This window comes from Haliaeetus albicilla, chromosome 16 (genome assembly GCF_947461875.1).
Source record: "Haliaeetus albicilla chromosome 16, bHalAlb1.1, whole genome shotgun sequence".
Lineage (NCBI taxonomy): Eukaryota > Metazoa > Chordata > Aves > Accipitriformes > Accipitridae > Haliaeetus > Haliaeetus albicilla.
In genome coordinates this window covers 30,588,944-30,601,879 of record NC_091498.1, presented here as the reverse complement: position 1 = coordinate 30,601,879, position 12,936 = coordinate 30,588,944, and the positions used below count along the sequence as shown (strand labels likewise).

Below are 12,936 nucleotides of genomic sequence, written 5' to 3'. Positions count from 1 at the left end.
CCAAGGACGTACTGCTGCGAGAACACACACATATAAAGCATTTGCTTAAATAACAAGGATTCTCCGTCCAGGAAAAAACACAGGAGTTGTGGAAGATGCTTTTTAAATTACCTATGTACCCTCAATTACGTATCACATACACCAGAACAAGTTAGCGCCTGGAAATAATGCAGACCCGTCACCAGCCGGCTCCCCAAAACCCCCCAGATACAGACCAGAGCCCTGACAAGGGCTACAGACTGTCACGTCTCTTCTGTTTGTTTAGTCCGGTGACTTTTGTGTAACTGACTGTAAAAAGGGGATAAACCAAACTCCAATTGCAATGGCAACACTGATTTTATTTTCTAAAATCCTTTGTTGTAAATAAATCTTGCTTGCAAAAGCCAGCCCTGTTGAACTAAACAAGATGCCACTAATGATTTTATAAAGGTACTCCATTCCACCTACTGCAGTTCTACATCAGCGATACGCTCTGTGTCACTCCGTGTCCTTTGGTACTGTTGGGGGGGGGCATTTGGATACACAGCATTCCCATGGAAACAAGACTGCGGAAAGCAAACAGAGCACATACACAGAAAAATAGCAAATCTTCAGGATACATTTTCATCCGATACTAAATTACGAAATCCCAAGAAACCTTAGGAACCTTGCTTCTCAATAAAACTAGGTAGCTTGTAACATTTAAGCTCCACTGTTTAATAAAACCACAGCTGTTTGAAAGTTCTCTACACAAAATCCCGAGCTGCACAACTGTGGAGCTGCTACAGGAAAACAATTTCTCAATCTGACTTGGTTTAAATTCTAGTAAGAGTTTTCAGAAACACTAAATTTATTCTCAAACTGACAGCAAAACTATTCCTAATAACGTAAAATCTGCAACATTAACCTTTCAATACCAAAGTTGAGCCAAGCTATTTGCATAGATATATTTATTCTTAGCTTTTAATACTGAAAAAAAAAGGTTTTGAACATTTGAACAATTAAATATTTAAACCAGGTAACATTGTAGGAAAAATGTGTTTAATACCACTGGATGTATTTTGGGATAAAATATTTAAGTTTTAAAATATAGCAAAAATATGATAAAACTACTGTATTAATAATCATAAAGGCTGTAGAACAGTATTTTTTGAGGAGGTGAACCCAGGTAAACCCAGTTACTGAGACAAAACCACCAATGCAACAGAAGTGTAGCAAGACAATTCCTTAAGGTATAGGTATGAAATATTTGCTTAGAAGGGAAGGACATAAAACATTTAAATAGATTTATTTTTCAAGTGTTTACATAAGCCATGGACCAATTTGCTTTAAACGCTGAGTTAAAGAACTGCAAAGACATATATACAGGTATGTTTAAGGCCATCAGAAAATTTAAACCTGACAATTAACTAAAATGTAATTCTGAAGATTTACTTCATATGGTAGATGCATTACTAAAATTTATTCTAAAATTGAATAGCTTCAAAAAAGGAAATACATTTTCATTTAATAAAAGTCTAACGGATAATTACTAAAATTTATCTTGATACCAAAGTTTCAGGTGTACTCTTGATCCACTATTGGGTATCTGAGCACATTTTGTAGAAAGGAGAAACTGGCCACCATAGTTGGAACTGAGCTAGTTACACCCATCTCATTATTTTATGAACATAAAAAACATGGTGGTGGGGAAACGGAACCTAGCTTTTAAAATTAATGAGTTAATAACTGCAGCAAGAGCTAACACAGATAAATTTAACTCAGAACAAAATGTCAAGTTAAGCTTAAGTTTTCCTAATACAGTTCTCTCAAGCACCACTCAAATGGGCTTTAGGATGCAGATTTTGGAAAACAGACTTCTCCATTAAGGCTGGATCTACAGAGCCACAAATAATTTTAATTGCATTATATTCAAAAAGCCTAAGAAAGTGGTTAATAGAATAGCACCTCTAACCCTTAGACAAACAGTTTAGAAAATTAGTTTCTCATCAGAGACTCTACCATACCACACCAAAAATTCAGCAACACCCAGTTTCTGAAACCCTGTAGGAATAGACAGAAATCCAAGACAATGCTTTTTAAGTTTTCTTATAAGTGTATGAGGGTCAGGGGCTTGCTTCCACAGAGAGGAAGAGACATTAAGTTTCTTTAACAGTCTACTACAGCGTAGATATCTTCTTTCCCTTTAGTGTTAGATGATTTGAATGCAACATCGAACTCTAAGCAGCCAGGTGCAGTGGTTCTCAAAAGCACGGAACCTTTACTCTTGGAAAACATACTCACTGGGATGAAAATCATTTGGATGTAAAAGCAAGCAGTATTTGCAAACCAGGAAGTTTGAAGGACCTTGCCCATCTCCCTCCCTCTGGAAAAACAAATTGGCCAAACAGAAACACATTATAATTTAAGCAATTAGCCTTCTTCATAACTATCAGGCATGCTAATCTGGTATTAAATAAGGGAATTTTCCCAAAGTTCACGTCAAAGCTCCCTCTGTTAAGTTCTGCCACTGACTACAAGAAAGCCAAGATTAGTATGAGACCAATCAAACGTTCAGATGCTGATGTTAATATTTGACTGTTGCATCACAACAAATTTTGTCATTTAGAGAAAACCAGAATTAGAAGGAAAACATACAATTTTGTGATGTTTTTGAGTTTTCAGTAAAGTTCCCAACAATAATCGAAACTATATTTAAGTCCAGATTTAAATCAGGAAATAATCTTTCAAGGTTGAAAGTTTTATTTTCAGGACTGTTTCCTGCTTCCTATTAAGATGAGGCAGATTTTTAGGTCAATCAGTGGTGAAGAACACCTACCCCCCCACCTGTAGAACTTTGCTGGTGCCAGCTCAAGCATTTAAAAACCCTTTCTAGTCCATTCCACATTCAATGCAGATGGAATACTGTAAAAACGGGTGCATAGATTCAAAAGACTAAAATATACAGTCTACTTCATATAGTCACAAACCTCAACTCCAGCTACAAATTTATATCTTCAAGTATCTGTTTTGATACTTTGCATACACTTTAATCAAGAACAGCTTCACATGAGCAAGAGGGATGATCCTTTATTTTTCAAGATGTGACTGGCAGCCTTATTAATGGGGCTGGTTAATGAGCAGTGTTCTCATGTCCCTTTGTACCCACAGGAGACTTTAGATGGAAGAAAACTGAAGAATACAGCACAATTTTGTCCACTGAGCCCAAACACTTCTATCTCAGATGTGCATTTATAATAAATGGTTCTTGCAAAGAAGAGGTAAGAAAAGTCAACTACTCAGCTTAGGCAACACCAGAACTTTTAAAAAAAAAAAAAAGGAATAGGAAGGTAAAGATTTTTCTAACCCATTGATTTTGTATCTTATTCTGCTGGACCACAAAGGTTTTGCCTTATTTGCTTCTAATCGTATGAAGGGTAACCACTTTTTCAGTATCATTTATCATCTTTTCAATGTTTGTCTAGAGATAAAGCCTTTTCAGTAACTTTTCTCTCTCCAAAGTAGTTACTCAAATGCCATTTGGGGGAAAGAAGGAAGCTCAATCCATTCTCCAAAGACACATATGAAAGTAACCTGTAACCCAATCAAAGAATCTGCCTAACAAATAAGGTCAGGACATTTTAAGAAGACACATTTTTAAGGTCACTAAGTTCTCTGAGCTATAAAGTCCCAGCAGAATACATTAACTGTCTATTAACAAGTCAACACTACTCTTCCAACTACTCTGGATGAAGTTATGCCTTAAGAGATTGCTATACACAAAAGACAGTATCTTGGAAAGAAAGCAGGGATTAAGTGAAGTCTAGTCATCCCTCCACAGCCAAATCCAGAAGTTGTATTGGTGAACTGTTCTTAAAAAGACATTCCGTATTCAGGGAGAACACAGAAGTAAAATGTAGGACAAAACTGACCTTAGGTATGAGACAATAGCTATGATTTCCGAGTTAAGTATTTAAGTTACAGGACATCTAGGAAGGATCCAGGTTTCCCAGACACAGTAACATTAGGTAGAAACATCTGGAAACTCAAGTGATTTATAAATTATTTACTCAAGAATCCTTGTATTACAGCCTAGACAAAATAAGATGCTGAAGCTAGAAGTTGTTCTCAAACACATACCACTGTACAGCCTAGCAATATTAAATAAAGCCCCTGCCAAAATAAAAATCTGCATCTCCTCATAGTAGCTGTATATGCAAGAAAGCAGTCATAACTAGTCTTGTTATGCTCCCAGAAGAGTGATTCACAAAGAATCAAGTAAAACCACCAAAGAGTGCAACTGATGTGTCTACATGCAGGCTCAGTAGTAGCACTTTGTTATGCTCACTCACACTTCCCAACCACAGGCATCAGGCCCTACCACAGCACCTAACTAGAATGACGACAGCTCGTCCCCTGGCACCCAGAAAGGGCCCTGCAACAGACCAGCCCAGAACTGCCACCAACAGGATCACTTCTTACAATGGTCTTTTTCAAAAGATGGTCTTTTTCAAAAGAAACATATCTAGGAGTGCTTGTGATCTGGAGGTAACTCAGATCTAGAGCTAAGTTACAGAGCGAAGATACTTAAAAGCTCCCCTGAACAGGCCAGAAAACCAGTTAGTGGATCTATGTGCCATAGTGTGACTCAAGCCAATTTTTCAGCATACTGTTTATTAGACAGACATATTGAGATTAAAGGAGTCAGTGCAAATTCCCAGATTAAACACATCTTACGTACTTGCTTTACGGTTATTATTCTAACACATCTCCCTCTATCAGTATACAGTAGAGCAGCTACTCTAAAGACCATTTTCATACATGAAAAGGCTTACAAAGTTGTATCTCAGTTAAGAGGCCTCTCAACTACCTGATGTTTTATTAATAAATTTAAGTTGGAAAAAAAAGAGCAAACCCCAAAACCTTAAGTGGAATGTTCTGATCCATTCAGCGGTCTTTAATTCAGTATGCTGCAAGTTTACTGTCAAACTACAATTAGCTATTTAAGAAGCATTTGGTGTGCAATGGAAAAAGCTGAATAGCTTGTGTTCTATCAACCATTTAAAAAGTAAGCTGATGCACAAAAAGTTAAAATAATAATAATAAAAAAGAATTCACTGTTTTCCTACATCAGTTCAACATCAAAAGGTTTGTCTTTTTATTTTTTCCAGTTAAAAAACAGTTGGGACTATTATCTCAGTAACAGCTTCCTAAAAAAGACACAGAACAGCAACTTCTCACCGGACTGCAGTTTATATTGTTATACTGGTACGGAATGTTTCTAGACCTTGACTAAAACTGCTGCTTCTAGCCATCAGCATCGTTTCAAGATGTCTGGTGTATAATATCATCTTCACAAGCTTATCACTTTTCTCAGTAAAAACATCTCATTTGTGCTCTTCACACAGAACATAGAAAAGTGATATTACCACCTATTTGTATAGAGTTTCAGATTATTTCACAACAAAATCAAAATATCTGACTACAAGTTCTGAAAGTTCAGTTATGATACAAAGTAGAAATGACCCTCTGAGTGAAAACAACCTTCAGTTTTATATATAACAGTTAAACAACATGTAGCTGTTCCTTAATTTCACCTTTCCACAGGTAGGAATTATTTGATGAGCAATACTTAACACATATAGCACTTTCCTTCTTGCATGTGCTATAGAATGCAACAGAACTACCAACACCTCTATGGAGGCAGCTATCAATATATTCTCCCCACTGCAGAGAGAGTGCATGTGCGCAAAAGGTAGGCACAAGTGATTTTCCAAAGATTATACCACAAGTATGCAGTAAAACTTGAATAAGACTTGGTATTTTCCAGCTCCTAGTCTTATGCCATTACTTTTATACATTGCTGCCTTGATGAAAAGGAAAGTCCATAAAAAGAAGTTTCCCAGAAGTCACAGCTATTAGAATAAAATCAGAAAAACAGGAGGAGGGTTTACATCTATTCAGGAAGAAGAGAATCTATCAGGGAAAAAAACCCCAAAACCTCATGAAATGTCACCCCATCACATTACATTTGTTTCAGTCGTTGAAAACCAGTGTTCCAGGATACAATTTTTATAAACATGTTTTATTTGTCTTGCTTATACCATTAGAACTGTAACTGCTGGCTGTCATTTCCCTTAAAAGGGGAAATCAATTCAAACACATACTGGTGCTTTTCAAAAGATAGCAATTAAAAGGGCAGCAGCAGCGGGCATTTGAGATTTCTTAAAACCTTCAAGGCTGCAGGAAAGACAAAAGGACATGTGACCAAAAGTGTTATGATTATCCATTAGAGATTTCCATCAGTACCGGCATCAGTTATTTAGGTGATAATACAGCAAGGTCAAGTATTAGTGACAGACAATGTGCAAGTCATAAGGAATGATAGAGAATACCAATCCTTACAAAAGTCATTGCTATCAAAGAAACTTAGAAGTGTTTCAAAGAGATATCTAAATACTTCACATCAAATATACAGTGGCCATCCAGATCATATCTCACATTTCTTGCAAAAGTTTGTTGAAGTGCCAAATCAAAGCTTTTCTTCTTGTTTAAAAAAAAAAATAAAAATTACACAATTACATTAGCAGTTATGCAAGCGATCTTAAATCCTTAGCCACAGTAAACAGGGCCCTGGTGATGAGGAGTGCCGCAGCTAAGGGGTGCTGCTGCTTTGTCAAAAACTGGCTATAAGCCTATTTGTCTATTCAGGGAAATATGCATTACTACGCATCTTTAACTGTTCAGTGCTTCAATTTAGTAAGAAAAAGCTGAAATGCAGTTGCTCTACCAAGCCACACTTCACTTTTTCCATCCTTTCATGGGAACATTAAGTTTTATCAACTGCCACCACAGTAAATCTTTTAAGAATTTGCAGATTTTATCCAAATTTGTTACATCACTTTTAAACGTCAGAAGTGAGTCTTTGCTTTTTCCTGCCACTTCAGTTAACCATGGAGATTGGATCACCCTGAAAATTGCCTTTTTTGCTTTACTCTTAGCAAGGGTGAGGAATCTGAATCTCATGTGCAAGGCTCAAGATGATGCTTAGGACAGAACATGCAGAGTAAACGTTGATTCGTTCCTTTCAATATCCAGGTAATATAAAGCTGGCAACTGTAGTCCTGTCATTATGGGTAATGAAAATAGTCCCTTTACAACAAACTTCCTGTAAGGGAGAACAAATAGATAATAACTCTTCTGGTAACATGTATAGTACACTGGCCAGTGTGTTTTTGGCGTTTAATGTAATCCCGTGAATTTGTTTAATTCACTTGCTGAGCATTCATTTGAGGCATCCCTCTGTTTGGTCTTGGGGGCCCTCCACGACCTAGAAAACAGACAAAAAGGCTCTTGAATTATGCATGAAGCCAGGTTATTTTAAAAAAATTCCTAAAAACTCTGGTCCAAACTGGGTAACAATTCCCAGATGCGTATCTAGACTACATATGGTCTTAAAAGCTCCTTCAAATCAAAACTCAACAGTACATAACCTGTCTGTTCATTTTTCAGCTTCATCCCAGTACTTTTTTTCCCAGAACTACAAAGTTGTAATCACTTCAAGTAAGAAGTTTTGCAGTAATGTAAGGCAATAATCGGTTTACTGTATTTTAAATTTAAGTACTGTGACCTAACTAATCATGTTTTAACTTCCATTCTTCCTTAAGAAAGAGACTGCCTGTAGCTCACACTCTCACTATATGAGAATTGTAGGTCACTTGGGGAATCCCTCTCATGTTTGCCTGCACATCCCTGCCCAATGAACCTCAAGACTTGTCTTCATTATAGTTGTGCTTCCTGAAATATGCTCTCAGCTTCACTACAGCCTAATACCACGGTGGACTTCAGGCCACAGTTCCACACTATAGGGCTTTCAGTACCAAGACAATCAAGGACAGAACTCTTCAAAACCGGACTACCACATGGAACTGTGGTTTCGCAAACAGTGCAATGTACAGCCTTGAGCTGTCCTCACTGACAAGGCACTCTAGTGATAAGTCAACATTCTCATGAAATGTCTGTATCGAGACACAAGACAGTCTTATCACCAAAAATCTACTAAAAAAAAAAAAAGAACTGTGGAAATAGCGTTGAAAATAAAATTTAGAAGTTCCACTACAGCCTCATTATGTGTGTGGGTTTGTTTTGTCTTCTCAGTGGCAAACACTCTTAGGAAGCTACAGACAACACACCTCCGTAAGCTAAAAGCAACAATTCTATAGGATCAAGGAACAGATGAGCGTGAAGGGAAGTTTAGCATCCTTAGATCAAGAGATCTCCACAACAGATGCAGTAGGACATTTTTTAGTGCAACAGAGTAACACACAATTCTGAAAGCTGACAGTGGGCTCAAGCCTGACCTCTGCTTTATAAGCAAGTCTTACTTGCAAACTACTAATGCACCTAGTAAGCAGATCATAAGTCACAATAAGCATCACAAGGAAAAAAAAAAAAATCACTTTCCTAAGGCTTTCATTGATAAAAGGCAACTAAATGGTTCTGCCACATTTAAAGTGTCAAAAGCAATTGTTGTTTTAACTTCTTTACAAAGAATTCCTCATTCAACAACCCAATAAACTTCCACCACAAGTTCAAAGGATGAAAGTAGAATTCAAGTCAGAAGGAACCTCAAGAGGTCCTCCAAGTCCAAGCCCTGTTCAAAAGCAGGGTCAACTATGAGGTCAGAGGAAATTTAAGCTTATTCTTCAGCTGTGACCTGCTGAATAAGGAGTGAGGTAACTCTTAAATTCCAGAACTCCAAAAGATGGATCAAAAACTTGCATTCAGCCCAAATCAATTATTTACTACTCAGGAATTACCTCTAGGAGCTCCCCGAGGTCCACTTTGTCCAGAGCCACGTTTGAAATTCTGTTGATATCCATCCTGAAGCAAAGAAATGAAAAAAGTTACGACAAACCCTGGGCATTTTGTTATGTTTCAGGATGCTATTAATTGCCAATAAAATAAGGAGCATTTGAAACAATATGCACTGACAAAACACCTGTGACTTCAACTTATAGCATTTTATTAGTTTAAATTAATCTTAGAAAAATAAACTCTTATTCCTACTGGTACCTAGCAGATACAGGAAAATGTACAACGATAAATTCTCTCTCCAGTTACAGGGTGTGGTGTTCAATGTAAATAAGAAATGTAAATAGAGCTATTTAGTGTTCAAATTTTTCAAACTACACAGATGAATTTGCTGAAGCACCAGTCAATAAATGAAGCAACATCCTAATGGCAGGATCAAAATCTACCATCTCATTTGCTTATAAATACATGTTTGGGGATATGCAGAGTTAGACATTTTCCAGTCAGTCTTAAGCTGAACAACAAAATTCTATGCAGATTTCAGAGTAACATATCAGCATTGCAGAAGACAGGCAATCCCAAACAAGTTTAAAAAGTTAATTTCAATGGATTTAAGTTCCTCTTTAAGTTTCTATCTCACAAAGCTGTGAAAATAATTAAACAAAGAGTTCTTTATAATTCACTCAACTTTGCTCTAGTTACTAGACTAATTCATTTAGAGATCAATCAGCCAAACAGAACACGTTTCCCAATTATAACCAGCCATTTAATATTCTGCTATTCCTAAATACCTGTTTAGTACCTGAATCTTTTGTCTTCATTAGAAATAAAAAAAAGTCCTCAGAAAAGTTTTCACTAATACATTTGTTTGAGTGCTTTCTTTGACAGGTACTTTTTTCTTCTACTTCTAGACTGTCACAACATAATGGTATCTTACCCGCTGGTAGTTTGAATAATCCCGAGGAGCATTAAATTGGGGCTGCGTGTAACCACTGTTCGGAGTGTTGGAAAAGGAAGGACGGTAGCCATCATATCCTCCTACAAAACAGGGTACAAGTGTTTCACTTGGAAATAACTTTATGCTACCACATAAAGAAAAGCAATAACAGCATTTTATCTAAACCTGAGGAAAAAAACCCTTTAGTAAGTACTGTTTACCTAGAAGTCAAGCAAATGTTTGCAACATCAGTGCTAATACTATTACAAGAAACAAGAATTACGACCTCGTAAGAACTGGGAGGAGATAGCAACTCAATGCATTTCTCTAGTAATTTCAGGTTTGATTTACAGAACATTCAATCCAGAGCTAAACATAATACTAGGATATAAATGTAACAGCTGTGACCTGAAAGGCCATTAACAGCCAACTCATGCAATAAGCTGCTCCTGAGACAGTACTCTTCTGAGTGCTGGGAACCATGTCCAAGGGCGGCTCCAGTCCCAAGGGTCTGACACTTGGAATCCAGACCAATTTTAAGCACGCAAGTAGCGACCACTGCATTCCCTACTACAATCAGTTGTATTTTTATTATACGAGTTCCTCCTCTACTCTCCAACCACATAAGAGGAAGAGAACATGGCAAAAGCAGACAATACTGTATCCATTAGTTTAATCCCAGAACATCTGACAAGGAAACTGTCTCTCCCATTCTAACATACACACCTTCCTAACATTGACAGCCACATATTATAATCTCCAGGAATTATGAAAGTTCTCTTATTTATCCAAAACTACAACATCATTCCTCCGCTCCTGTTAATTCCCTCAGAGTAATGACTTTTGGACTTTTTTGTTCTTTTATTTCTACATGATCCAGCCTATTCTCAATATGATAAAACATGGAACTCTAAAATACCCTGCTTCTACCATAACTGGAAATAAAAACCATTTCTGAAGTATTAGTTGACATCTGAATTCCTCACTTAATGGCTGTGAAATTCAGCGGGATAGTTCCGTGTTTGCTTAAAACTTGCACTAGATGCGCCTAATCAAACTAACACCAAACCTTCAGCACAGAACGGAAAAAAATGCCTCTTTGTTTACATCTAAGTAGGAAGCCTAACCAAACACCTAAAATTTAAGTTGCTTGAAGTTAGCTAAAGCAAATGGAATTTTTAGTACAAGTTTAAATATCTTACAGAGATACTACTAAAATATAAAAACTAGAGTAGGTCAGTTTAACACTTAGTATTTTGACACGGTGTTTCCAGAAAGAAGTCAAATGAGAGAGTTTAATAAAGCTGTTTACCTCTAAATCCATTTGCCGGTCCCCTGTAACCGTTCATTAAGCCACGAGCCCCACGTGATCCACCACGAGACACTCCTCGACTGTTATAATAAGGCTGACTGTTACGTGGAAATCCAGTATTCTGCTGGGGAGGTTGCTGGTGGTTACCCGCCACTTGATGAGTCTGGTCCGGGGAACCATGGTAAGTACCAACCACTATATTGGAATTGGGGGGAAAAAAATGAAGTATAAAAGTCTGCATTTCTTTATGTTCCCACATATACTCTCTTCAAACTCAACATTCAAAGCTCTCAAATACCACTGAACACATCAATATATGCTCACCCATTCAAAGAAAAATAATCTGCAGAATTCAGTATCAAGTTACTAGTCAGATATCCCACAATATTAAAACAACCCAGAAATGGTAGAGTTGATTTAAGTCAGCGTCCAAAGTCTCTACTGTAAGGTCAGCAACAAGTATTCCTAACACAGGTACAATTTTCCTGTGCTATTTCAAACCCTTTAAAAATCTAGAAAAAAAACCCAATATGAATAAGTTAACCCACTTCTGTAACTTCCTCCCCTCTGAACTGGCAGAGAGCCACTAAGAATTACTTCCTTTCACAAATTAAATTCTGTTAGGTATAGCTATATTGACTAAGGTGAGATTGACAGAACACTTTAACAGAGCCGATGTTTTGACTGTACAGGCTGGAGGATTCTTTCTAAAGGGCATGTAAATCAAAGGGCAAGAGCAGGATGGATAGGTTGAGACTATGTGCATCTTTGAAGTAAGGTATGCCACAACATCGTCACTTCACAGGAATTGTCAGGAATGAAGTGGATTATGAAAGCAATCCGAGGGTTATAGGCTCAGTAAGTGTAATAAAAGATGTAATTCTGTATGTAAGAGCAAAACCGCTGTAAAATTTAGCCTGATACCAAGTGCTAAAGCAAGATCTCAAAGAATATTTGTCAGTGATAAGTCCCTCTCATATGCAGGGAATCACCCAAAAGGAAACACAACTTTATGCCTCCTTCACTCAGCCAGAGCCCTATGGAACTTTTGCATAGGTCCTCCTTTCTCCTCAACTTCCCATCAATTCTTGTGCAACACAAGAAGTGGTCATCCTTTTGAGTGTTTAACGTGTGCAGGTTTTCTTCTAAGGCCACTGCATTTTCTGTGTATCAACAGTTCCATTTACTGTTACAGTAAGTTAAGCATTTAAAACTGCATAGCCCACCTTCCAAACCAGCATTCCCCAGACTATCCTTCTGCCTTGTACTGTATGTATATGGCTCAAAAACCGTATAGATAAACAGTGAAAACTTGGTTCTCCCTCTTCTTATCCTACCCGCCCCAGTATCCTAACTTTCAAGAAGAAAAATTTCAAGATCATGATCAGTTTTAGAGAAAAAGGATTGGGCTCTTTTTCCTTACTCCACTTCCAGTAGTTGTTAGCACTTCACCCTTGTCATCTCTGTCCTGTGTCCTTCACTCAAAATCCCTCTCTGCATCTGCAAATTTTATCTCAGTGGAAAGCGAGGAGAGTGCTGGGAGAAGACTAGCGTTGTACGTAGACTTTATTTTACCATTTGTTTTTTGAAGTTGCTAACTTGGAAAGCATTTTGCCTGCTGTATTCAAATCATGTCTAACTGATTTTAGCAAAACTTTCTAGATCTTTGTGAACCTTGTATCACCTGTGAGAAGCAGTCTGTATTTGCTCTCAATTTAGCTTACTATTTCCTTTTTAAAATGCCGAACAGTATAACCTTTTTTTTTTTAAAAACAAATTTAAGGATCATCCAACCTTATCAGCAGAGCAAGTAGTCCACTACATTGCTTTCACCTTTAGAATAATCCTTAATCCTGTTCATGTTTTTTTAAACCCATATAAAACTGAATCAAGTGGGAAAATTCTTTTAACAATT

General features: G+C 37.2%; 1 protein-coding gene across 3 annotated transcripts in view; it reads right to left on the bottom strand.

Annotated features, from left to right (window-relative positions):
* Positions 1-1,248: 1,248 nt before the first annotated feature.
* CAPRIN1 (cell cycle associated protein 1) overlaps positions 1,249-12,936 on the bottom strand; it is a 40,395-nt gene continuing 28,707 nt past the window's right edge. For all 3 annotated transcript variants that reach the window (XM_069804171.1, XM_069804173.1, XM_069804172.1), the window contains 4 exons: positions 11,022-11,216; positions 9,710-9,810; positions 8,778-8,841; positions 1,249-7,288 (listed from right to left, as the gene is read on the bottom strand). In XM_069804171.1, the coding sequence (XP_069660272.1) occupies positions 7,224-7,288; positions 8,778-8,841; positions 9,710-9,810; positions 11,022-11,216 (425 nt within the window). In that variant the 3' untranslated portion in view covers positions 1,249-7,223. The remainder of the gene's footprint in view (positions 7,289-8,777; positions 8,842-9,709; positions 9,811-11,021; positions 11,217-12,936) is intronic.